Here is a 25285-nt window from a genome sequence, read left to right as displayed (position 1 = left end):
AAAATGTGTCAAAGGGTCTGAAAGCTTTCAAAATGCACTGTATATGCAGTCGTAAATGAGATATTCGTCAATGAGAAATATTTTTGTGGATATTTAACTCACGTTAATCTTCATCATACTGGCTTTAGATGATTTTGTTTTGTTGCCATACTTGATTGTGTAGGCGTAGCCCTCTAAAAAGGATACATTGTGGCCTGGACGCCCGATGTGTAAATGAACATCCAACCATAGGCCTAATGATAAATCATAAATGTGTAGCCTATTGTTATTGTGCTATAGTATAGCCCACGTTCTGTGTGCAATTGCTGTTATGATCTGATTTGAGCTGCATCCTGAGTTGCAGGTGTGTCAGTTTCCATTCTGCCCTGTAGGTGGGACTTAATGCTTGGAGCATGGACCTCGCTTTCTCTCTCGTCACTTTCTTCAACGCGCTATCCCTCGGAGTCTTGGAGCGGTGCTAGTACAACCTGGAACTAAGCGGCTAACGGCAGCATGAATACAGGGTAACATATACTATGCATTCTAGAGAAGAGGACAAGCTTGGAGTACTGCTTTTGAACCATTTCCACTTTGACGGAGTATTTTTTCCCCCTTCTTCCTCATCTGTGAAATAGATGGACATTAGCGCATTCGCATCAATTTGACATACCTCCATACATTCACTCGCCCGCGCGCACACGCCACATAATTGCATATTCAGACGGTCTCCGATTTGGAGGTTCAAAAACATCTCAAGGATATTGTCCTAATAAACGTTGAGTCATGGATTCATTTTTTATTCCACCACGAATTTGCTGGTGGAGGGTATTGTTTATTTTGACCATCTTTCAGGACTACTTGAGCAATATGCTGGACTGCCCGCCAACCTGCAGCTGTTCTCCAACTGAAATCTATTGCAATAAGTCTGACAATGGAAAATTCTTTCCCCTGCTTGCACTGCAAGATACTGGGAACAATGGAAATAACAGTATCGAAGATGTGTTCAAGAACATCACCTCAATGTAAGTCTTTGTGCCCACTGTAGTGGCCATCACATGTTGAATCCATGTGAGTCACAACTTAGCGTAGGCCTACTCTCCCTATAATTTATTTGTTTTACTTCTGCCGCACCTCCTGACGTGATATATTTAGCAATGCAAAACTGTGATTCTGCTGAGTCTGTAACATTTAATAGGCTACCTATACATCCCTTTCACGTTATATCGTTAACGTTATCTCCGTGGAATACATTAACCCTGCAAAGCCCTTCAGCCACAAGTAAAATGCGGTATCAATAAGAACTGAATTCAATGTCATTTCAAAAATAGACCTGTTGGTGCATTGGCCCGCAAATAACCCCCAAACAGCAATATTGCTTTTCCTTTATAAGAGCCTGCATGCAGGACTTGATTCAGTTTAAAGAAATCAAAGGTTTGGATTAATACCTACCACAAGAAGCAATATCATTTGATATGCTCGGTCATTCCATTTGATTTCAAAAACCTTTTTGACCTCACCCCTTTTGATTTGAATGAAACTTTTAATAAATATTTGCCCATGGTAGAAGTGGTCAGAAAGTGACATTTTGGACCTGAATGGCCAAACATTCATGAGATGGATGTGCTCAAAGTTGACCCATTTTTCATACCTCACCATACCATGAGACATCCAGGTCTTCATCACTGGAAAATATAAACTGTTGATTTTAATATCATTTAAAAACTCACAAACTACTTTATAATCATTATACATTTTTTGGGGGGAATAACAATGTAATTTTTTTGTCATCACAGATTGTTGACTTAAATGGGAATATCAGTTGTTTTAAATTATACTGTCAATCTACTACAGGAAACCTATTGAAATAATAGAAATATGGAATAGAACAGAATAATAGAACAGACATTCTATGGTGACATTTGATGGTGGGTGGACCGGCAGCTATTTTTGTGGGAGCAATTGGAAGTAAAAATGTAAATGTCAATGGTGTACCAGCTAGATTGCAGTGGTCTGAAGAGATATATCCATTGTATGAATTCTATTTCTCTGATTGAAATGACACCTACTGTACTCTGTATTCAAGAGTATGCTGTGTCTCAACGATTGTGGGCGCAACAGAAACACTTCAGATTATGTAAATTAGCATCTAAACTACAACATATGCAAAAAAAATTTTTGAAGTTTAACCATTTTATGATGATTGATTTTAAAGGTTAAAAAAATGTTTTTTAAATTAAATTAGAAAATATTTTCACAACCCTGGTTAGAAGCTTTTAATCGATATCAAACTCAACCATTAATATTTTCCAGGGACGAAGACATGGATGTCTCATGGTATGGTGGGGTATGCAAAATGGGTAAACTTTGAGCACCTTTATCTCCTGAATGTTTTGGCATTCAGGCCCAAAAAGTTACTTTCTGACCACTTCTACCATGGGCATACATGTACGGAAAGTTTTGTTCAAATCAAAAGGGGTGTGGTCAAAAAACAATTGAAATCAAATGGAACGACCCTACATACAAAATGTAGGCTAACCACAACTCAGAATAGGCAGTTTTATTCTTTTTTTAACTGCTTTGCATTCTCTCACGGACTCAAAATAATTTATAACATTTGCAAACGTCTGAAAAGGTGCTTTGTTTACTGAAATTAATCAACCAAGAGACAGAGATTATATTTTTAGATCCACTCTCCAAGTGTGGCCATGTCAGTTTTTATTATAAGGCTTCTTGATCATGACACAATTGACCATTTTAGTCCGGACAGTTTAAATTAGGCTAATCCTAAATAATCATTGTTAGTTAGATTTGGTTGCCACCCTGTCAAGTTTATGTTATCAGCCCGTTAGATTTTGTTCTGATTTGATTGTCCTATTTTTAGCCATGTCACTAACTCAGTAGAGAGCCTATTCTGATGAATGTATCTCATATTGAAAACATTAATAGGATATTCCACCCAGTAAAGTGAAATGTTCTTGGCAGAAGGTTTCCCCTCTTATATTCCCAATGGAAAGTATTTTTGGACTCTAAAAGTAATGTGTTCGTAAAAATAGAGCATTGACACTGATGACATACTTTCTTTTAGAAATGCCATTAGTTCTGTTAAAGAACAATCTCCCCCACTGCTCCTAGCTCTCTCGGCTGAAATGTTAAGCCATGTAGGGCTCTTATAGCACAGTACATTTGTATTGCACACATTTTTATTCACCACTAAATGATTTAAAAAGAAAACGGAACAATAGTAGTAGTAGAAACAAGATCATCAATACCCAATACACTGAGAGATGTTGGATCCCAGTTGTTACATCTCAAGCTGAAGAGACTATTTTGGTAGAACAAAACCCCAATTCATTATTGATTCTTTGTTGAGATTTGCCAAGGATGAGGGTGCCATGACAACCTCTCTGCTTTGAACTGAATCCACAAAATGTCCATACCCTGAGAAGTGATGATTTGCCTAGTGTGTAGGATGTAGACCCCATGTGTGGGCATAAGGGCCAGAAAAAACCTGTTCCAAACACATGCATAATTCCAACGATATTATCCTAACTATGCCGCCTGGTTATAAATAAGCACACTTTAAAACAAGCACAAAAAACACCAGTCAGTTTGTCTTGACTTTGTAGGTCAACTCATTCTTGTGCTTGCTGCCTCCACTCTCTCCAGAAGGCCACTAGAGGGGCTGCTGGTTGTTCTTTTACAAAGACGAGAACTCTCTGTCATTCGATAGATTGAAACAATTACAAAAGTTATTTTATGTGCCAGCTTTATCAGAATGTTGGAATCCATTATTTTTTTTCATGGCATGATTTTTGTTGAGCGCTGTCGCAGAGAACCGCATCTCATGGCTGTTGCTGTTATAAGGAATCATTCAGCAGCCCCTATTACTGGACAGCTCCAACACACTCATTTCGCTTGGGAGTGGGCCATGTAGGCTAGTTGAAGAGAATCGTCAGTCTTGAAATGCAGAAGTTGTTACAGCACATGCACCAATGCGATTTCAGAGTAGACCTAAGAAATTGTGAGAAGCATTTTTTTTTTTTAATCTCCCGTTGGAATATTTGTTTTAGGCTACTTCTGGATGTCCTTGAATATACCTTGAATGAATTGTACATTTGACGGCTGTCTGCCTCAACTATAGCTACATTTGTCTCGCTGCACACAAGTTCAGATTTCTAAAAGCCAACAATTCTGTCAGGTATTGTGTAACATAATGATCATGTAAAATTATGTAGCCTACCTCAAATATAGGCTACTTTTCCACATAATTTGAATCCAAGTGTATACAGTTGAAGTCGGAAGTTTACATACACTTAGGTTGGAGTCATTAAAACTTGTTTTTCAACCACTCCACAAATTTCTTGTGAACAAACTATAGTTTTGGCAAGTCGGTTAGGACATCTACTTTGTGCATGACACAAGTAATTTTTCCAACAATTGTTTACAGACAGATTATTTCACTTATAATTCGCTGTATCACAATTCCAATGGGTCAGAAGTTTACATACACTAAGTTGACTGTGCCTTTAAACAGCTTGGAAAATTCCAGAAAATGATGTCATGGCTTTAGAAGCTTCTGGTAGGCTAATTGACATAATTTCAGTCAAATGGAGGAGTACCTGTGGATGTATTTCAAGTCCTACCTTCAAACTCAGTGCCTCTTTGCTTGACATCATGGGAAAATCTAAAGAAATCAGCCAAGACCTTAGAAAAAAAATGTGGACCTCCACACCTCTGGTTCATCCTTGGGAGCAATTCCCGAATGCCTGAAGGTACCACGTTCATCTGTACAAACAATAGTACGCAAGTATAAACACCATGGTACCATGCAGCCGTCATACCGCTCAGGAAGGAGACGCGTTCTGTCTTCTAGAGATGAACGTACTTTGGTGCGAAAAGTGCAAATCAATCCCAGAACCACAGCAAATGACCTTGTGAAGATGCTGGAGGAAACAGGTACAATAGTATCTATATCCAGTAAAACGAGTCCTATATCGACATAACCTGAAAGGCCGCTCAGCAAGGAAGAAGCCACTGCTCCAAAACCGCCATAAAAAAGCCAGACTACGGTTTGCAACTGCACATGGGGACGAAGATCGTACTTTTTGGAGAAATATCCTCTGGTCTGATTAAACAAAAATAGAACTCTTTGGCCATAATGACCATTGTTATGTTTGGAGGAAAAAGGGGGAGCTTGCAAGCCGAAGAACACCATCCCAACCGTGAAGCACGGGGGTGGCGGCATCATGTTGTGAGGGTGCTTTGCTGCAAGAGGAACTGGTGCACTTCACAAAATAGGTGGCATCATGAGGTAGGAAAATTATGTGGATATATTGAAGCAACATCTCAAGAAATCAGTCAGGAAGTTAAAGCTTGGTCGCAAATGGGTCTTCCAAATGGACATTGTCCCCAAGCATACTTCCAAAGTTGTGGAAAAATGGCTTAAGGACAACAAAGTAAAGGTATTGGAGTGGCCATCACAAAGCCCTGACCTCAATCCTATAGAAAATTTGCAGGCAGCCCTGAAAAAGCATGTGCGAGCAAGGAGGCCTACAAACCTGACTCAGTTACACCATCTCTGTCAGGAGGAATGGCCCAAAATTCACCCAACTTATTGTGGGAAGCTTGTGGAAGGCTACCCAAAATGTTTTACCCAAGTTAAACAATTTAAAGGCAATGCTACCAAATACTAATTGAGTGTATGTAAACTTCTGACCCACTGGGAATGTGATTAAATAAATAATAAAAACTGAAATAATTAATTCTCTCCTCTACTATTCTGACATTTCACATTCTTAAAATAAAGTGGGGATCCTAACTGACCTAAGACAGGGAATGTTTACAAGGATTAAATGTCAGGAATTGTGAAAAACTGAGTTTAAATGTATTTGGCTAAGGTGACTGTAACCTTCTGACTTCAACTGTATGTAATGCTTTAAATCTAATATTGCACTAAATCCCCATGGATGACATGTTATTATGTTTGAGAAATAATGCCCTACATAGATAATTGACAGGCAGTAGGCCTAGGTTTACTTTGTTGGCAGTACATGATTTCCCCCTGAAAATGGAAGACTAGTATGTAGCAACTAGGGGGTATCATCCAGTGGCATGGTAATGCCATACTGTTTGGAGTGTTCTGTGACCAAGGTTTCTTCTTCTTAGGCTTTACTGTTAGTGAGGTATGAATGCTCTGGCGTCTGGAGCATGTTTGAACGAGCTAATCCTTATGAACATTTTCATTTCTCTAGAACCAAGTGTGTTTGAAATGGATTAGGCTGTGTTGTTTTGCTGCATGGACAATGAGGATGAAATTATTCTCTTTGAGAGGCACATTTGTTTTATCTCACACAAGACTAAAGCGGTCTTGTTCTTTGACCAGTCTTAAATGTTCACATTCACCATACAACAGGTGGATGCATGATATATCCATATATTAGTATGTATCCATTGAATTCATCAAGTTCTCTATAGAGGAAGTGGCAAAGACACGGTTTTGTACTTTTGCTGTCATAGGAATGCTGTTGGTGTTCAATTTGTGCTTCTCTTTTAAGATAAAGACCTTCCTATCACAGTGCTATCAGTAACACCCTTTTCGCGCAGTCTCAGAAATTGTATATTTTATATTTCCTTTCATTACTCCTGCTAAGGCTTGGGCGGTATGCCATATATACCAGGATATTTGGAAATAGCCACGGGTGGTTTTTCACTACCGTCAAAACTATTTATTTGTTTTTCAATACTGTAATGAAACAGCAGGGAGCAGGTCTCGAACCCTCGACCTTCCAGCCCGCTATCGTCTGTGCCTCAAAAGCATGCTCATGCGGCAGAGTCGATATCCGTGTTCATAAACCCAGGGTCGTTACACTACTCCCTCCTTTCAAAGAGCGCGTCCTCGCGCTAGCTTGCGACTCTACATCTTACAGGAACGTGCTCACCGGTCAAGCACACGCTCTGTCGTGGATGCAAGGTCCGATCACTTCTGACACCAATGTAATGAAACAGCAGGGAGCAGGTCTCGAACCCTCGACCTTCTAGCCCGAAGTCCTGCGCGCTATCGTCTGTGCCTCAAAAACATGCTCGTGCGGCAGAGTCGATATCCGTGCTTATAAACCCAGGGTCGTTACAATACATTTTAATATTTGTAGCATATCAAGATAATACCTGCAGTCAACTTGTGCAATACGTTAGGGAACAAAGGAGATGCGTTCTTCATTTCACCTGTCACATTATGAAGCTCACCGTAGTTCCCCAGAATAGTTGAGCCAGTCATGTGTTTGAGAAAGCTGGAGCTGGCGAGTTCAGCTCTGTATTTGGTTTAACTTGCTAGTTAGCTAAGTAAGTGGCTGAATTAATAAGGAGACGGGTTATCATATAGTGTTGGCTTTCTGGCTTGTTTGAGAAGTCAACGCGCTTTGGATGAGTTATCTGTACAGCTGCTACTCCTGCTATCTAGATTTATTTACGTTAATTCTTTCCGTAATTTCTTCCGTTCTCCGACCGTCTACTACTCCCCCTATTCTCCGAGCAGAGCAGGAAGGTCCGTTGCCCTAGCGACTCCACACAGACACAGCGTGTACACACTGCTCCAGAACCAGTACTGTTGTTCCTTCAGACAAGCATGGTCAAAACTTTATTCATTTGCACAATGTCTCCATTTCACATTCACTTGTAAATGTCCAAACTCATTTTTTTTAAATTCGGTAGCTACTACCTATACTTGTATAGCTTTATGAGCTGGATTGCTTTTCTTTGCAATTTGTTTATTTTTGTTTGCGCTCGTTAGCATATTTAGATAGCAGCCTCTGTTGAACTTCGCTATTCGTTTTTGCTAATTTTGTTATCATTCTGGTAATAGATGTCCAATGGAGTTTCTTTTGCATTTTTAGGAACCCCTTGTGTACTAATAGCATAATTCCCGGGATGAGAGAAGGACGGTATGACGATATGAAAACCAGGACACCGCCCAACCCTACGCACCCTGGGCGCACATTTGTGTGTGTGTGGGAGGATGTGTGTAGGATTATTATATCTGTCAGTCTGCCTCACCTCATATTTGTCCTCTATATAACTTAACTATTTTAGTACCCTAAAAAGAGACTATTTGTTTTCATCCATTAGGCTAATTGTCTTTTCTCTGTACTTAGTAAGACTGTTCTCTGTAGATTCTTTATCTTCCATAATGGAATGCAGAGGCCATGGTCAGCAGTCAGGCTGCATTTTGTACCTAAAACCACAAGCCCAGTACTTTGAAGTCTTTGAAGGTTATTTGAGCATTAGACATGTTGAAATATGCCATGCCAAATCCATTTGCTGTCCCTCCATGGTCTCTCAGAAATCGTACACTTAAGAGAGTGGGAGTGAGCCAGCACATGTTCACAAAAACGTGGGCAAGCTATGAAAAGGAGGCTACCTTTGAGTGATGTCACTCCTCCCACACACCCCTGCTATGCTTCAAAGGAAGATGGAAGGCCTCGTTTAAATCCGACCTAATTAAAAGCACAGTGGAGTATAGAGATGGGGGGGGGGGGGGGAATCAATACAGTTTCATATTGCGATATTTCTGAACGATATTATATTGATATATCATTTTTTTCACTGTAGGTCTAGTCAGCTGTACCTACGCCACAACTCAGGTATTTTTTAATTCTATGGCTTGTTCTCCATCTTTTTAAATAGTGAGCCAGCATGTTTTCAGCACTTTTATTTCCCTAAACAATTAAAACTCCTTTTCTCATGCTCTCTCTTGTCTCTCTGCAGTAGACATACAGTATAGTGACAATATGTTTGAAACATCAAATCGCAGTATCGAATTGCAATACATATAGAATTGTGACAAACGTAATACATATTGTATCGGCACCTAAAGTATTGTTATAATATCGTATCGTGAGGTCCCTGACAATTCCCAGCCATAGTGGAGTATAGAGTACAGTACATGGAGTTGTGTACAGACAGACAGATGGAAGGACTGTCAGTTTTTTCACACATTTTTATTCAACATAATTCAAAAAGATTGAGGCATACTATAGAGTATGTGAGTAAGAGGGGGAGGTGACTGCCCAGTGTGGAGTGCATCGTTTATGATTCATGTTGCATGTGGAAGTGCCATCTGTGTGAGGCCCTTTTTAAAGGCAGTGTGTACCAGTGTACCAAAGTACCCATGCCTGCCCCTTACCTGGTTGAAAGATGGTTTATCTTTGAGTAAACATGGCTGTGCTTTGCCTGCTTGAATGTTGAGTGATCGATCCGGGTGGGTTTGTTCAGCTGAAGTATATTACTGGACCCTGATTTCTCCGTATCTCTTTGGACAAATCTTTAAACCCAACCGGGTGTCTCTCTGCTGAGGTCCGATTTACGAGATCTGAGCGCTGGATCTAGGAAATAAACTGTCATCAAATGGCATATAAACATCTTCAGCTTCTGCTTTGCTTCCAGATCTATATTTACTGCTAGGCTATCTATGATCCTGTGCTGTTCTCTGAGGATTGGCTTCACAGTGATCCGTGTTGGAGTTAACTCACTGATTGCACGGCCACCTTGTCAGTCATGCAGAAAACCAACCGAGTACTCCATTAAATGTCACTCTATAAGTTGAAAAGATGAAGTCAGAAATCACTGCGTACATCAAATGTTTTGAATCTGGAGGCGTTTAGCTTCTCCATGGCATAGCAGCAGCACACTGTGTGGATAGCATAATGTGCACCGAGGTGAGGAAGCCACTTCATGGATGACTGGGAAAGATACAGTATATAGTCCAATAGGTTTTGTGTTTCAGAACCATATGTATAAAAAAAAACACAGACATAATGTTATGATGAATGTGGTATGCTCCCTTTTGTGAACATTGGGTAAACATGAAAACATCACAGTCAAGAACAGTAGGTTGGTTATATACTGTTGCATAGCCTTTAGCAAATAAAATGTGATGATTTTAAGAAAGACAACTACTTTGTCCATACATTTTGGGGTTGAAACAGTTGCTATTGTATTTTATGCTCTGCCAACTAGGACAGTGAGTGGCCAGTCCAATAACCTCCCTGATGACCTTGAGGGATTAAAAAGCTTTTTGTTCACCATTACTACTGGGATGGAAATGTCTGCATGCATGACCGACCCTTTATATTACTCATTATGATTTCCAATAACATTAGCTACCATTATGTCCCCTTTTTAAATTGACAACAAAAAGCATACTCCTAGATCCTGTCGTCCACCCCTAGTGAAAATATATTATGGATTTGACTTCGGCCCCGTGTAGAGAGAGCCTGTCACGTTGGTATGAAGAGATTCGGGAGACAGACGCAGGATTGCGTAATTGTTTTTTTTATTAAGCCCAAATTACGGCATGCCATGCAAAGGCACGGGGACGAAGTCCAAACAAACACGTTACAAAAGCACAGTGTTGAAACCCAAACAAAAGAGCGAGGAGTACCTTGAATAAATAACACACACGCACAATGATTAACACACGGGACGAGACCTGTAATCATCTGCGCAATCCACAAGGGCATGAAAGCCCAAAACACACAGCACAGGTACTCACACGCACCAACGGACATTGTAACAATAATCGACAGCACCATGGTGAACAAAGGACAGACTTATAGAAGTACTAATCAGTGGGAATAGGGGACAGGTGTGCGTAATGAAAGTTCCGGAGGGATCCGTGACAGTGCCCCCCCCCCGATGTGCTGCACTTGCAGCGCAATGACATCAGCCTCGAGGACGATAACTGGAACGCAGTGCGGGTCGATCAGAATCCGATGCAGCTGCCGAAGTAGCGTCGTCGTCAGACGGGCCAGTTGCCACTGCCGAAGTTGCGGCAGCGTCAGACGGACCAGTAGCAGTGGCGTCAGACGGACCGGTTGTGGCGGCGTCGGACGGGCCAGTTGTGGCTGCTGAAGTGGCGTTGTCGGACGGACCCGCTATGGCGACCTTGGACGGCCCAATTGCAGCTGCCGAAGTTGTGGCGGCACCGGACCGACCAGTCGCAGCGTCGTCGGACAGGCCATTCCCGCTGTCTCCCTTAATGGTTGATTATTCTGTCACTATGGCATGAAGGATCGGGAGACAGACGCAGGAATGCGTAATAGTTTTTTTTATTAAGCCCAAATTACGGCGTGCCGTGTAAAGGCACGGGGGCGAAGACCAAACAAACAATCTCCCGGGTGGCGCAGTGGTCTAGGGCACTGCATCGTAGTGCTAGCTGCGCCACCAGAGTCTCTGGGTTCGCGCCCAGGCTGGGCTGGGTTCGCGCCCAGGCTCTGTCGCAGCCGGCCGCAACCGGGAGATCCGTGGGGCGACGCACAATTGGCATAGCGTCGTCCGGGTTAGGGAGGGTTTGGCCGGTAGGGAGGGTTTGGCCGGTAGGGATATCCTTGTCTCAGTATGTAAAAAAAATAAAAAAATGTAATAAAATGTATGCACTCTACTGTAAGTCGCTCTGGATAAGAGCATCTGCTCTTGGCCGGTAGGGATATCCTTGTCTCAGTATGTAAAAAAAGTCGCTCTGGATAAGAGCGTCTGCTAAATGACTAAAATGTAAAATGTAAACACGCAACAAAAACACAGGGTTGAAACCCAAACAAAAGAGGGAGGAGTATCTTGAATAAATAACACACGCGCACAATGATTAACACACGGGACGAGACCCATAATCATCTGCGCAATCCACAAGGGCATGAAAGCCAAAACACACAGCACAGGTACACACACGCACCAACGGACATTTTAACAATAATCGACAGCAACATGGTGAACAAAGGGCACAGATATACAAATACAATCAGTGGGAATAGGGGCCTGGTGTACATGATGAAAGTTCCGGAGGGATCCGTGACAGAGCCTTATGCTATTGTCCCCTTTGTGGTACCACCCATGTGTGTGACCCCTAATATGCATTATGCCGAGGGCAGCACTGTTTATGAAATAGGTAATAGCACAGATCAATTGCAGATGGTCAGTGATGGCCTAATTATTAAAGACCCAGATACTGTATGTGTGTTCGTTTTCCAGTTCGCAATATCCCCTTATCTAATTGTACAGAACACAATGTTCCCTGTAGATAATGGATAGGTCATATTGTGTCATGTTACAGAACTAGCTCTTACTGAATTCATACAACTATTAATCTCTCAATGTGCAGAATACATGCATTGAGTTCCTGTTTAATCGTTGTTGCATTCCTGTCTGTTTATTAACATGATCAATGTCATTCTCATTCAACTCGTCAACCTCAGTGGTATGTGCGTCATATGCCTGCTGCCACCCCCTTCTGTGGAGAACATGAGCAAAGACTGGACCCTTCATTTATCTATTGTAAAGAATTAATGCACATATGTTCTGTGAAATTGCATCTGATGACTTAAAGCATGTGCCAAACTCATTCCATGGAGGGCCGAGAGTCTGAGGGTATTCACTCCTCCGTTGTACTTGATTGATGAATTAAGGTCACTAATTAGTAAGGATCTCCCCTCACCTGGTTGTCTAGGTCTTAATTGAAAGGAAAAACTAAAACCCTGCAGACACTCAGGCCTCCATGGAATAAGTTTGACACGCCTGACTTAAAGGGTAACTCTCAACCCCAATACAATGCCATACAACTCTCCTTCCGTGGCCTCCAACTGCTCTTAAATGCAAGTAAAACTAAATGCATGCTCTTCAACCGATCGCTGCCCGCACCTGCCCGCCCGTCTAGCATCACTACTCTGGACGGTTCTGACTTAGAATATGTAGACAACTACAAATACCTAGGTGTCTGGTTAGACTGTAAAATCTCCTTCCAGACTCACATTAAGAATCTCCAATCCAAAATTAAATCTAGAATCGGCTTCCTATTTCGCAACAAAGCATCCTTCACTCACGCTGCCAAACATACCCTCGTAAAACTGACTATCCTATCGATCCTTGACTTCGGCGATGTCATTTACAAAATAGCCTCCAACACTCTACTCAGCAAATTGGATGCAGTCTATCACAGTGCCATCCATTTTGTCACTAAAGCCCCATATACTACCCACCACTGCGACCTGTATGCTCGCGTTGGCTGGCCCTCGCTTCATATTTGTCGCCAAACCCACTGGCTCCAGGTCATCTATGTCTTTGCTAGGTAAAGCGCTGCCTTATCTCAGTTCACTGGTCACCATGGCAGCACCCACCCGTAGCACGTGTTCCAGCAAGTATATTTCACTGGTCACCCCCAAAGCCAACTCCTCCTTTGGCCGCCTTTCCTTCCAGTTCTCTGCTACCATTGACTGGAAGGAATTGCAAAAATCACTGAAGCTGGAGTCTCATATCTCCCTCACTAACTTTAAGCATCAGCTGTCAGAGCAGCTTACAGGTCATTGCACCTGTACATAGCCCATCTGTAAATAGCCCACCCAACTACCTCATCCCCATATTTATTTTTTATTTTTGCTCCTTTGCACCCCAGTATCTCTACTTGCACATTCAAGTAGTGATGGCCCACATTCAAGTAGAAATGGCCCTGGTCTCTAAACTAGATTTTGGTCATTGCGGGAATTGACGTACATTTCCTGTTGTGGATTATTCTATAGTCTCATGGGCCAAACAGTACGTTAAGCAGTTTCTATAATAATCCTTTTTTTTTTTTTTTAGTGACATAACAATATTTACCATTTGGAGCTTCTCTTTGAGTCAATGTTTTGTGTTCCTCTACTCAACTGGTAGTAAGCACAGGGGAGGCTAAATAATGTTTTGGACATTTTCTTATCATCTATCACTAAAGTGTTTAATTGCTAAATTGTAATTATATCGCCACTATGACCTATTTATTGCGTTACCTCCCTAATCTTACTTCATTTGCACACACTGTATATAGACTTTCTATTGTGTTATTGACTGTATTTTTGTTTATTCCATGTGTAACTCTGTGTTGTTTGTGTCGCACTGCTTTGCTTTATCTTGGCCAGGTCGCAATTGTAAATGAGAACTTGTTCTCAACTGGCCTACCTGGTTAAATAAAGGTTAAATAATAATCTTTACACCTTGTTAGGTTCTAATTATTAGAGTAAGAACTCGACGGACACTATGAAAGCTTTAACCAAGTTTATTTATCCCAAAGGATCAAACAGCTGTACAGACGACGACATATTTACACAAGCACTGATATTTAACCCTTTCTCCTATGCTGAGTCTCTTCCTACATATCTGAACAGTCAATGCATATCTGTTGCTAGACAGAACCTTAGTGATATCTGTTCTTCCTCACTTCATCTGACCTGACCTCTTCCCCAAAGTGCTTACTCCTCCCCAACTCACAGCTGTCATGGTGACTGGTACCAGACTGTGTCTCTTCTCCTCCCAAAGGATCCCCCCCATAGGATCCCTGATGGCTAACGTAATGTAAACGTTATACATTACCTTCTCTCCCTCAGTGACATGAATACGTTCCAGTGGTCTTCTGGTAAGTATGCTTTAGTGAGAAAATGTTGGGATCAGGTACAACTACATTTATGCACCCCCAAAATGAATATTTATCAGCAATTTCCCTCACCTACAACTTCTCACCTGAATTAATGTTGTTGTTTTTTTGAAGGGGTTTGGCAAAGGCTGAACATTTCTCAACGTCAACAGTGAAGAGGCGACTCCTGGATGCTGGCCTTCTAGGCAGAGTTCCTCTGTACAGTGTCTGTGTTATTTTGCCCATCTTAATTTTATTTATTTATTGGCAAGTCTGAGATATGGCTTTTTCTTTGCAACTCTGCCTAGAAGGCCAGCATCCCAGAGTCACCTCTTCACTGTTGAAGTTGAGACTGCTGTTTTGCGGGTACTGTTTAATGAAGCTGCCAGTTGAGGACTTGTGAGGCGTCTGTTTCTCAAACTACACACTCTAATGTACTTGTCCTCTTGCTCAGTTGTGCACAGGGGCCTCCACTCCTCTTTCTATTCTAGTTAGAGCCAGTTTGCGCTGTTCTGTGAAGAGAGTAGTAGACAGCGTTGTACGAGATCTTCAGTTTCTTGGCAATTTCTCACATGGAATAGCCTTAATTTCTCAGAACAAGAATAGACTGATTAGTTTCAGAAGAAAGTTATTTGTTTCTTCCCATTTTGAGCCTGTAATCGAATCCACAAATGCTGATGCGCCAGATACTCAACAAGTCTAAAGAAGGCCAGTTTTATTGCTTCTTTAATCAGATCAACAGTTTTCAGCTGTGCTAACATAATTGCAAAAGGGGTTTCTCTTGATCAATTAGCCTTTTAAAATGATACACTTGGATTAGCTAACACAACGTGCCATTGGAACACAGGAGTGATGGTTTCTGACAATGGGCCTCTGTACGCCTATGTAGATATTCCATATCTGCCGTTTCCAGCTACAATAGTCATTTACAACATTAACAATGTCTACACTGTATTTCTGATCAATTTGATGTTATTTTAATGGATGAAAAATGTGATTTTCTTTCAAAAACAAGGACATTTATAAGTGACCCCAAACTTTTGAACGGTAGTGTATATCGTGAATTGCCCATAACTAAAAAATGATTGAGATATGATTTTTGGGCCATATCACCTAGTCCTAAATGGATCTTCATGTTGTTTGTTAAACTGTAAAGTTTGTAAACTATCTGTGGTTGGTTGATGGAATCTGGCCTTACCCAATTCTTGTTTCACTATAGATGAGTGGGTAACAATCCTCTCTGCCACCGTGCCATCTACAAACACGGTCTGCTCTTTCTCTCGCTCTCTCTTGCTCTCTCTCCCTCTCGCTCTCTCTTGCTCTCTCTCCCTCGCTCTCTGAGGAGCCTTAGCCTGCCTTTTGAACACGGCTTCCAGACCGCTTTGAAATATTGATCAATCCACCCCTTTCTCTCCCCTAAAACACCATCTTCTGCTGCAACTCACTGATTGTTTTTAGGGACATATAGATATATAGTGTATTTCCACTATTTAATCAAATCAAATTTTATTTGCTTTTTGAACAACAAGTGTAGACTAACAGTGAAATGCTTACTTACGGGTCCTTTTCCAACAATGCAGAGTTAAAGATAAAAAATGTAAAACACAAATAGTGACGCGAGGAATAAATAATGAATAACAATAACGAGTAAAAATAACATAGCTATATACAGGGAGTACCAGTACCGAGTCGATGTGCAGTGTTATGAGGTAGCTATGTAAATATAGGTAGGGGCAAAGTGACTAAGCAACAGGATAGATAATAGACCGCGCTGTAGCAGCAGTGCATAGATTAGTAGCAGCAGCATATATGGTGAGTGTGAACGTGTGAAAGTGTGTGTGGCATCAGTATGTACACTATACAGTTGAAGTCAGAAGTTTACATACACCTTAGCCAAATACATTTAAACTCAGTTTTTCACAATTCCTGACTTTTAATCCTAGTAAAAATTCCCTGTCTTAGGTCAGTTATTATCACCACTTTATTTTAAGAATGTGAAATGTCAGAATAATAGTAGAGAGAATGATTTATTTCAGCTTGTATTTCTTTCATCACATTCCCAGTGGGTCAGAAGTTTACAAACTCTCAATTAGTATTTGGTAGCATTGCCATTAAATTGTTTAACTTTGGCCCAAACATTTTCTATAGGATTGAGGTCAGGGCTATGTGATAGCCACTCCAATACCTTGACTTTGTTGTCCTTAAGCCATTTTGCCACAACTTTGGAAGTATGCTTGGGGTCATTGTCCATTTGGAAGTACCATTTGCGACCAAGCTTTAACTTCCTGACCAATGTCTTGAGATGTTGCTTCAATATATCCACATCATTTTCCAACCTCATGATGCCATGTATTTTGTGAAGTACATCAGTCCCTCCTGCAGCAAAGCACCCCCACAACATGCTGCCGCCACCCCTCACGGTTGGGATGGTGTTCTTCGGCTTGCAAGCACCCCCCTCTTTCCTCCAAACATAACGGTCATTATGGCCAAAGAGTTCTATTTTTGTTTCATCAGACCAGAGGACATTTCTCCAGAAAGTACGATCTTGGTCCCCATGTGCAGTTGCAAACCGTAGTCTGGCTTTTTTTATGGCTGTTTTGGAGCAGTGGCTTCTTCCTTGCTGAGCGGCCTTTCAGGTTATGTCGATATAGGACTCGTTTTACTGTTGATATAGATACTTTTGTACCTGTTTCCTTCCAGCATCTTCACAAGGTCCTTCGCTGTTGTCCTGGGATTGATTTGCACTTCTCGCACCAAAGTACGTTCATCTCTAGGAGACAGAACGCATCTCCTTCCTGAGCGGTATGACGGCTGCGTGGTCCCATGGTGTTTATACTCGCGTACTAATGTTTGTACTGATGACCGTGGTAGCTTCAGTTTTTTGGAAATTGCTCCCAAGGATGAACCAGACTTGTGGAGGTCTCCCAAATATTTTTTGAGGTCTTGGCTGATTTCTTTTGATTTTCCCATAATGTCAAGCAAAGAGGCACTTAGTTTGAAGTTAGGCCTTGAAATACATCCACAGGTACTCCTCCAATTGACTCAAATTTTCTAAGCTGTTTAAAGGCACAGTCAACTTAGTGTATGTAAACTTCTGACCCACTGGAATTGTGATACAGTGAAATAATCTGTCTGTAAACAATTGTTGGAAAAATTACTTGTGTCATGCACAAAGTAAATGTCCTAACCGCCTTGCCAAAACTATAGTTTGTTAACAAGAAATTTGTGGAGTGGTTGAAAAACTAGTTTTAATGACTCCAACCTAACTGTATGTAAACTTCCGACTTCAACTGTTTATATATAAAAGTATGTGGGACACCCCTTCAAATGAGTGAATTTGGCTGTTTCATCCACACCCGTTGCTGACTGGTGTATACAATCGAGCACACAGCCATGCAATATCCATTGACAATCATTGGCAGTAGAATGGCCTTACTGAAGAGCTCAGTGACTTATAACATGGCACCGTCATAGGATACCACCTTTCCAACTTGTCAGTTCGTCAAATTTCTGCCCTGCTAGATCTTCCCCGGTCAACTGTAAGTGCTGTTATTGTGAAGTGGAAACGTCTAGGAGCAACAACAGCTCAGCCACGAAGTGGTAGGCCACACAAGCTCACAGAACAGGAGCGCCGAATGCTGAAGCGAGTAGCGCTTAAAAATCGTCTGTCCTCCATTGCAACACTCACTACCAAGTTCCAAACTTCCTCTGGAAGCAACGTCAGCAGAATTACTGTTTGTCGGGAGCCTCTTAAAATGGGTTTCCATGGCCAAGCAGCCTCACACAAGCCTAAGATCACCATGTGCAATGCCAAGGTGCTGACTTGTTGCACCCTCGACAACTACTGTGATTATTATTATTTGAGCATGCTGGTCATTTATGAACATTTGAACATCTTGTCCATGTTCTGTTATAATCTCCACCCGGCACAGCCAGAAGAAGACTGGCCACCCCTCATAGCCTGGTTCCTCTCTAGGTTTCTTCCTAGGTTTTTGCCTTTCTAGGGAGTTTTTCCTAGCCACCGTGCTTCTACACCTGCATTGCTTGCTGTTTGGGGTTTTAGGCTGGGTTTCTGTGCAGCACTTTGAGATATCAGCTGATTTAAGAAGGCCTATATAAATACATTTGATTTGAAGTGTCAGCTGGAGTGGTGTAAAGCTCACCGCCATTGTACATCAGAGCAGTGGAAACGTGTTCTCTGGAGTGAAGAATTATGCACCATCTGGCAGTCTGACGGACGAATCTGGGTTTGGCGGTTGCCAGAAGAACGCTACCTGTCCGAATGCATAGTGTCAACTGTAAAGTTTTGAAGAGGAGGATTAATGGTCTGGGGCTATTTTTCATGGTTCGGGCTAGGCCCCTTAGTTCCAGTGAAGGGAAATCTTAACGCTACAGCATACAATAACATTCTAGATGATTCTGTGCTTCCAACTTTGTGGCACCAGTTTGGGGAAGACCTTTTCCTGTTTCAGCATGACAATGCCCCTGTGCACAAAGAGGGGTCCATACAGAAATGGTTTGTCGAGATCGGTGTGGAAGAATTTGACTGGTCTGCACAGAGCCATGACCTCAACCCCATCGAACACTTTTGGGATGAATTGGAATGCCGACTGCGAGCCAAGCTTAATCGTCCAACATCAATGGCCGACCACACTGATGCTCGTGGCTGAATGGAAGCCATTCCCCGCAGCAATGTTCCAACATCTAGTGGAAAGCTGAAGTGGAGGCTGTTATTTTATTTTTTAAATTATTTTTAAATGTTTATTATTTATTACAAAAAACACAAGGAAGGGGTAACATTAAAGTATTAGAACATGAAGGACAAACAATACAGCATCAAAACACTATCAAACATGTATCAGTCTTTCCGCAACAGAGCCATCCTTATGTGTGAGTTATGTCCTTTTCCATGATCACAATTTTGTGAAACCCGAACCCTCCAAGATCACCCCACAGTTCCTAAATAGCTGTCCCTCAACCATTCGAGACCCCTCCCCCCCCCCCCCCCCGGAAGAATAAAAAGAAAAAATACAATTAATTCCATTCCCCACCCCCAAGAACCCCCCAATGCACCAACAACCAAGAGAATGAACTAAAGAGAAAAATGGAAAAGACAGAAGAAAACAGCAAACATCAATGCAAAAAAATAAATAATAATAAATAAATTTAAAACAAAGGACATCAAGGACAACTGAAATCATAACAGCAATGCCATATGTTTGTGTGCATGTCTGGCACTATTACATGTACTGTATGTGTGTGTTCTTGTATATGTTTATTTGAAGGAGAGTGTGTGTATATGCATGTGTACAAACACCTGCACGGCATCAGCCTCAGGCAAACCGGCATTAGTTGTTAAAACACTGCCACTTAGTGTCATTCAAATGTACTTTTATTATGTTTTATTATATCTTTTGACCATCATTCTCTCTCTCACACAGCAACTCCACTCCCACTTGTCTCCAATTCCACATACCAACCCTCAGCTTCCCCCAGCCCATCCCATCTATCTCTGCTGGCCACCCACTTCGTGTTTCTACGCAACACATATCTTCCAACTATGCTATGATGTTTAACGTACAATTTCAATCTATCTAATTGAATAGAATCTACAGATTGCGTGTTGAAGATAAATACTTTTACTAAGAGTATTAGTAATTGACTGACCTGGTCTCTCCAGATCTCCTAACAGTACTATTTCTAGGGTCAATTTCATCAATACTATGCATTTTCAGCCATTCCTGAACCTGAGACCAGAAACAGGCTACCTGAGGGCAAAACCAAAATAAATGGTCTATTGATTCTGTATCCTCACAACAAAATCTGCAGAGCTTCGATGATTTTATGCCCCAAATATTCAAAATTTTGTTGCTGGCAAGAATTCTATATAATAATTTTAGTTGAAAAGTACGAATTTATATACAGTGGGGAGAACAAGTATTTGATACACTGCCGATTTTGCAGGTTTTCCTACTTACAAAGCATGTAGAGGTCTGTAATTTCTATCATGGGTACACTTCAACTATGAGAGACGGAATCTAAAACAAAAATCCAGAAAATCACATTGTATGATTTTTAAGTAATTAATTTGCATTTTATTGCATGACATAAGTATTTGATACATCAGAAAAGCAGATCTTAATATTTGGTACAGAAACCTTTGTTTGCAATTACAGAGATCATACGTTTCCTGTAGTTCTTGACCAGGTTTGCACACACTGCAGCAGGGATTTTGGCCCACTCCTCCATACAGATCTTCTCCAGATCCTTCAGGTTTCGGGGCTGTCGCTGGGCAATACGGACTTTCAGCTCCCTCCAAAGATTTTCTATTGGGTTCAGGTCTGGAGACTGGCTAGGCCACTCCAGGACCTTGAGATGCTTCTTACGGCGCCACTCCTTAGTTGCCCCGGCTGTGTGTTTCGGGTCGTTGTCATGCTGGAAGACCCAGCCACGACCCATCTTCAATGCTCTTACTGAGGGAAGGAGGTTGTTGGCCAAGATCTCGCGATACATGGCCCCATCCATCCTCCCCTCAATACGGTGCAGTCATCCTGTACCCTTTGCAGAAAAGCATCCCCAAAGAATGATGTTTCCACCTCCATGCTTCACGGTTGGGATGGTGTTCTTGGGGTTGTACTCATCCTTCTTCTTCCTCCAAACACGGCGAGTGGAGTTTAGACCAAAAAGCTCTATTTTTGTCTCATCAGACCACATGACCTTCTCCCATTCCTCCTCTGGATCATCCAGATGGTCATTGGCAAACTTCAGACGGGCCTGGACATGCGCTGGCTTGAGCAGGTGGACCTTGCGTGCGCTGCAGGATTTTAATCCATGACGGTGTAGTGTGTTACTAATGGTTTTCTTTGAGACTGTGGTCCCAGCTCTCTTCAGGTCATTGACCAGGTCCTGCCTTGTAGTTCTGGGCTGATAACTCACCTTCCTCATGATCATTGATGCCCCACGAGGTGAGATCTTGCATGGAGCCCCAGACCGAGGGTGATTGACCGTCATCTTGAACTTCTTCCATTTTCTAATAATTGCGCCAACAGTTGTTGCCTTCTCACCAAGCTGCTTGCCTATTGTCCTGTAGCCCATCCCAGCCTGTTGCATGTCTACAATTTTATCCCTGATGTCCTTATACAGCTCTCTGGTCTTGGCCATTGTGGAGAGGTTGGAGTCTGTTTGATTGAGTGTGTGGACAGGTGTCTTTTATACAGGTAACGAGTTCAAACAGGTGCAGTTAATACAGGTAATGAGTGGAGAACAGGAGGGCTTCTTAAAGAAAAACTAACAGGTCTGTGAGAGCCGGAATTCTTACTGGTTGGTAGGTGATCAAATACTTATGTCATGCAATAAAATGCAAATTAATTACTTAAAAATCATACAATGTGATTTTCTGGATTTTTGTTTTAGATTCCGTCTCTCACAGTTGAAGTGTACCTATGATAAAAATTACAGACCTCTACATGCTTTGTAAGTAGGAAAACCTGCAAAATCGGCAGTGTATCAAATACTTGTTCTCCCCACTGTATATATATATATATATTTATATATAAACTCATATATAAACTCATATTTATATATAAACTCGTACCATGGAATCGGTACATCAAAAATCTCTTCAACTATTTTGCAAACTGTATGGCCCAGTTGTCAACATCCTGGTCCTCAAATGAAACTGGTATACTTTCCTATTTATGCTATTTTTATTCCTTCGCCAGTTTTGATTCTTTATATTCGGCAGACAGACCAGTTCCCTACCTCCTCCCGCTGCCACCCGCCTCCTCCATTTTTGGGGCAATGCTGTAATCAATTGGATTGAGCAGACCTTCCCATACAATTCTGATAACTCCATGAAGGACATAACTCTACCATTACAATTTACAATATCATTTAACAACAAAAACCCTTTTCAAACATCTTTCCCATAAATACAGGTATTTTATCAACCAGCACATTTGAGTTCAGCCATAATATTTGTTCTATCTTTTCAGGGGGATGAAATTGAAATTGTAGCCAGCTCTGCAATGCTTGTTTGAAAAAGACAGATACTTTTTTCAAAGTATCATTTTCAATTAATTGACATGGCAATCTGCACAAAGGCAAAAGGCCATTTTTAAACAATGGATGAGCTTTTCTTATTAATCTACTTGAGAACTATTTAGGGTTCAAATAAAACTTTTGAATGAGTGAAGCTTTTAGAGAGATTTTGTGGTTTTATATTTAATTATCTCAACCCACCCAATTCATATTCATTATATAGATAGGCTCGTTTTATTTTGTCTGGTTTAGCGTCCCAGATAAAGCAAAATATTTTTTGCTCATATGATTTGAAAAACGAATCATCTGGAGTAGGCAGCGATGTAAGTAAGTGAGTAAACTGAGATATGTCTAAGGAGGTAATCAGGGCAATTTTTCCATAAATAGACAGGTATTTACCTCTCCATGGTTGCAGGATCTTGTCTATTTTTACAAGTTTTCTATTGAAAGTCATCGCGGAGAGCTTATTTATATATTTTGTGATATGAATACCGAGTATGTCTACTTCACCATCAGCCCATTTTATAGGTAAGCTGCAGGGTAATGTAAAAGTTGTATTTAAGGATCCAATACGTAATATTGTACACTTATCATAATTAGGTTTTAGTCCAGAGAGCACAGAAAAGTTATCTAGATCTTTAATGAGACATTGCAGGGATCTAGCTTGCGGACTTAACATAAAACTTGAGTCATCGGCATACATGGACACCTTTGTTTTTAAGCCTTGGATTTCTAATCCTCTGTTGTTATTGGATCTGATTTTAATAGCTAGCATTTCGATGGCCATAACGAATAGATATGGTGATATGGTAACTCCTCTTGACAATTCAAAACTCTCCTGAGAAGTAGACGTTTTTTACTATTTTACACCTGAGGTTGCTACATATTATTTTAACCCAAATTATAAGAGAATTACCGAAATTGAAAAAATCCAGGCATTTATAAAAGAAATCCAGTCTTTATCAAATGCCTTTTCAAAATCCGCTATGAATACCATTCCTGGCTTCTTATATGTTTCATGATGTTCTATTATTTCTAGTAGTTGTCGTATATTATCTCCAATGTATCGTCCATGTAAAAAACCTGTCTGATCAGGATGAACAATACCTGGTTAAACCCTTTTAATTCTGAGTGCTATGCATTTTGCTAGTATTTTTGCATCACAACATTGAAGTGTAAGGGGCCTCCAGTTTTTTAGATAGACTGGGTCTTTATATTTGCCATCTAGGTCTTGTTTTAATGATAGAGAAATCAGACCTTCCTGCTGAGTACCTGACAGACTACCATTTCTATAGGAGTAGGTAAAACAATCTAACAATGGAGCTTTAAATATATCAAAAAAATACTTGATATACCTCTATGCCATCAAGCCCTGGGGTTTAATAGCCTCAAGAAGTTCTTCTTCTGTAATTTGGCCTTCGCACTGATCTTTCTGTACATTTGTTAATTTTCCATTTTTTATATTATTTGGAAAGAATTCCTTCCCATAATCTTCATTCAGTGTGAGAGGATGAGACGGAAAAGAGAATCTACCTAAAATAATCCTCTTCCTCTTTTAAAATATAATTCGGAGAATCATAGTTTACTATTGAATTTTTTTTTTTTTACCTTTTATTTAACTTGGCAAGTCAGTTAAGAACAAATTCAAATTTTCAATGACGGATTAGGAACAGTGAGGGCAGAACAGATTTTTACCTTGTCAGCTCGGGGATTCGATCTTGCAACCTTTCGGTTACTAGTCCAATGCTCTAACCACTAGGCTACCTGGCGCAGCAAAAGGGGGACAAACTCCATATTTATGGCCATGATTTTGGAATGAGTTGTTCGATGAGCACACAGTTTTGGTAATGTAGTGTATGTGTGTGCATATTATTTGATTGTGGGCGTATGTACTGGGTGTGTACTGTGTATGTGTGTGTGTTGGGGTGTCAGTGTAAGAACGTGTGAGTGTGTGGGTAGAGTCCAGTGTGTGTGCATAGAGTTATTGCAAGAAAGTAAAAAAAAGGGTAAACGCAGGTAGTCAGGTTAGCGATTTGATTGGCTATGTAGCAGCCTTGTTTAGCAGTCATATGGCTTGGAGGTAGAAGCTGTTCAGGGTCCTGCTGGTTCCAGACTTGGTGCACTGGTACTGCTTGCCGAGTGGTAGTAGAGAGAACATTCTATGGCTTGGGTGGCTGGAGTCTAACAATTTTTTGCCTTCTTCAGACACTTTTTGGTATAGAAGTTCTGGATAGTGGGGAGCTTAGGCAGGTTACCTTCACATTCTTGGGCACATGGACTATGGTGGTCCATTTGAAAGAAGTTAGAATGGGTTGAAAATGTCAGTGAAGCCACTTGCCAGCTGGTCAGTGCATGCTCTGAGTAAGCGTTGTGGTTTTCTGTCTGGCCCTGTGGCCTTGCAAATGTTAACCTGTTTTAAAGGTCTTGCTTACATCTCTACGGAGAGAGAGATCACACAGTCGTCCAAACAGCTTTTGCTCTCATGCATGGTTCAGTGTTGCTTGCCTCGAAGCGAGCATAGAAGGCATTTAGCTCGTTTGGAAGGGTCGTGTCGCTGGGCAGCTCCCTGCTAGGTTACCCTTTTTAATCCCTGATAGTTTGCAAGCCCTGCCACATCTGTTGAGTGTCAGAGACGGATTACTAGGATTCGATCTTCGTCCGGTATTGACGCTTTGCCCGTTTGTTGGCTCGTTGGAGGTCGGAGCGTGATTTCTTATAAGTGTCCGGATTAGTGTCCCGCTCCTTGAAAGCATCAGCTCTAGGCTTTAGCTCAGTGCGGATGTTGCCTGTAATCTATGGCTTTTGGTTGGGATATGTACGTACGGTCACTGTGGGGACGAC

General features: G+C 41.3%; 1 protein-coding gene across 6 annotated transcripts in view; it reads left to right on the top strand.

Moving 5' to 3' along the window:
• Window positions 1-410: 410 nt before the first annotated feature.
• Window positions 411-25285, top strand: part of LOC139539760 (NT-3 growth factor receptor-like) — a 296941-nt gene continuing 272066 nt past the window's right edge. For 3 of the 6 annotated variants that reach the window (XR_011668011.1, XM_071343033.1, XM_071343034.1), the window contains exon 1: window positions 412-1001. Coding sequence is in view for 4 of the 6 variants with exons in the window: in XM_071343033.1 (XP_071199134.1) it covers window positions 763-1001 (239 nt within the window). In the remaining 2 variants the exon portion in view is untranslated. Of the gene's footprint in view, window positions 1002-25285 lie in introns of all 6 variants that reach the window. The other 3 variants (XM_071343032.1, XM_071343031.1, XR_011668012.1) reach the window with 2 other exon arrangements.

The sequence above is a fragment of the Salvelinus alpinus genome, chromosome 15 (genome assembly GCF_045679555.1).
Source record: "Salvelinus alpinus chromosome 15, SLU_Salpinus.1, whole genome shotgun sequence".
Classification (NCBI taxonomy): domain Eukaryota; kingdom Metazoa; phylum Chordata; class Actinopteri; order Salmoniformes; family Salmonidae; genus Salvelinus; species Salvelinus alpinus.
Note: the sequence above shows the minus strand (reverse complement) of the source record. Positions and strands in the feature narration are given on the sequence as shown.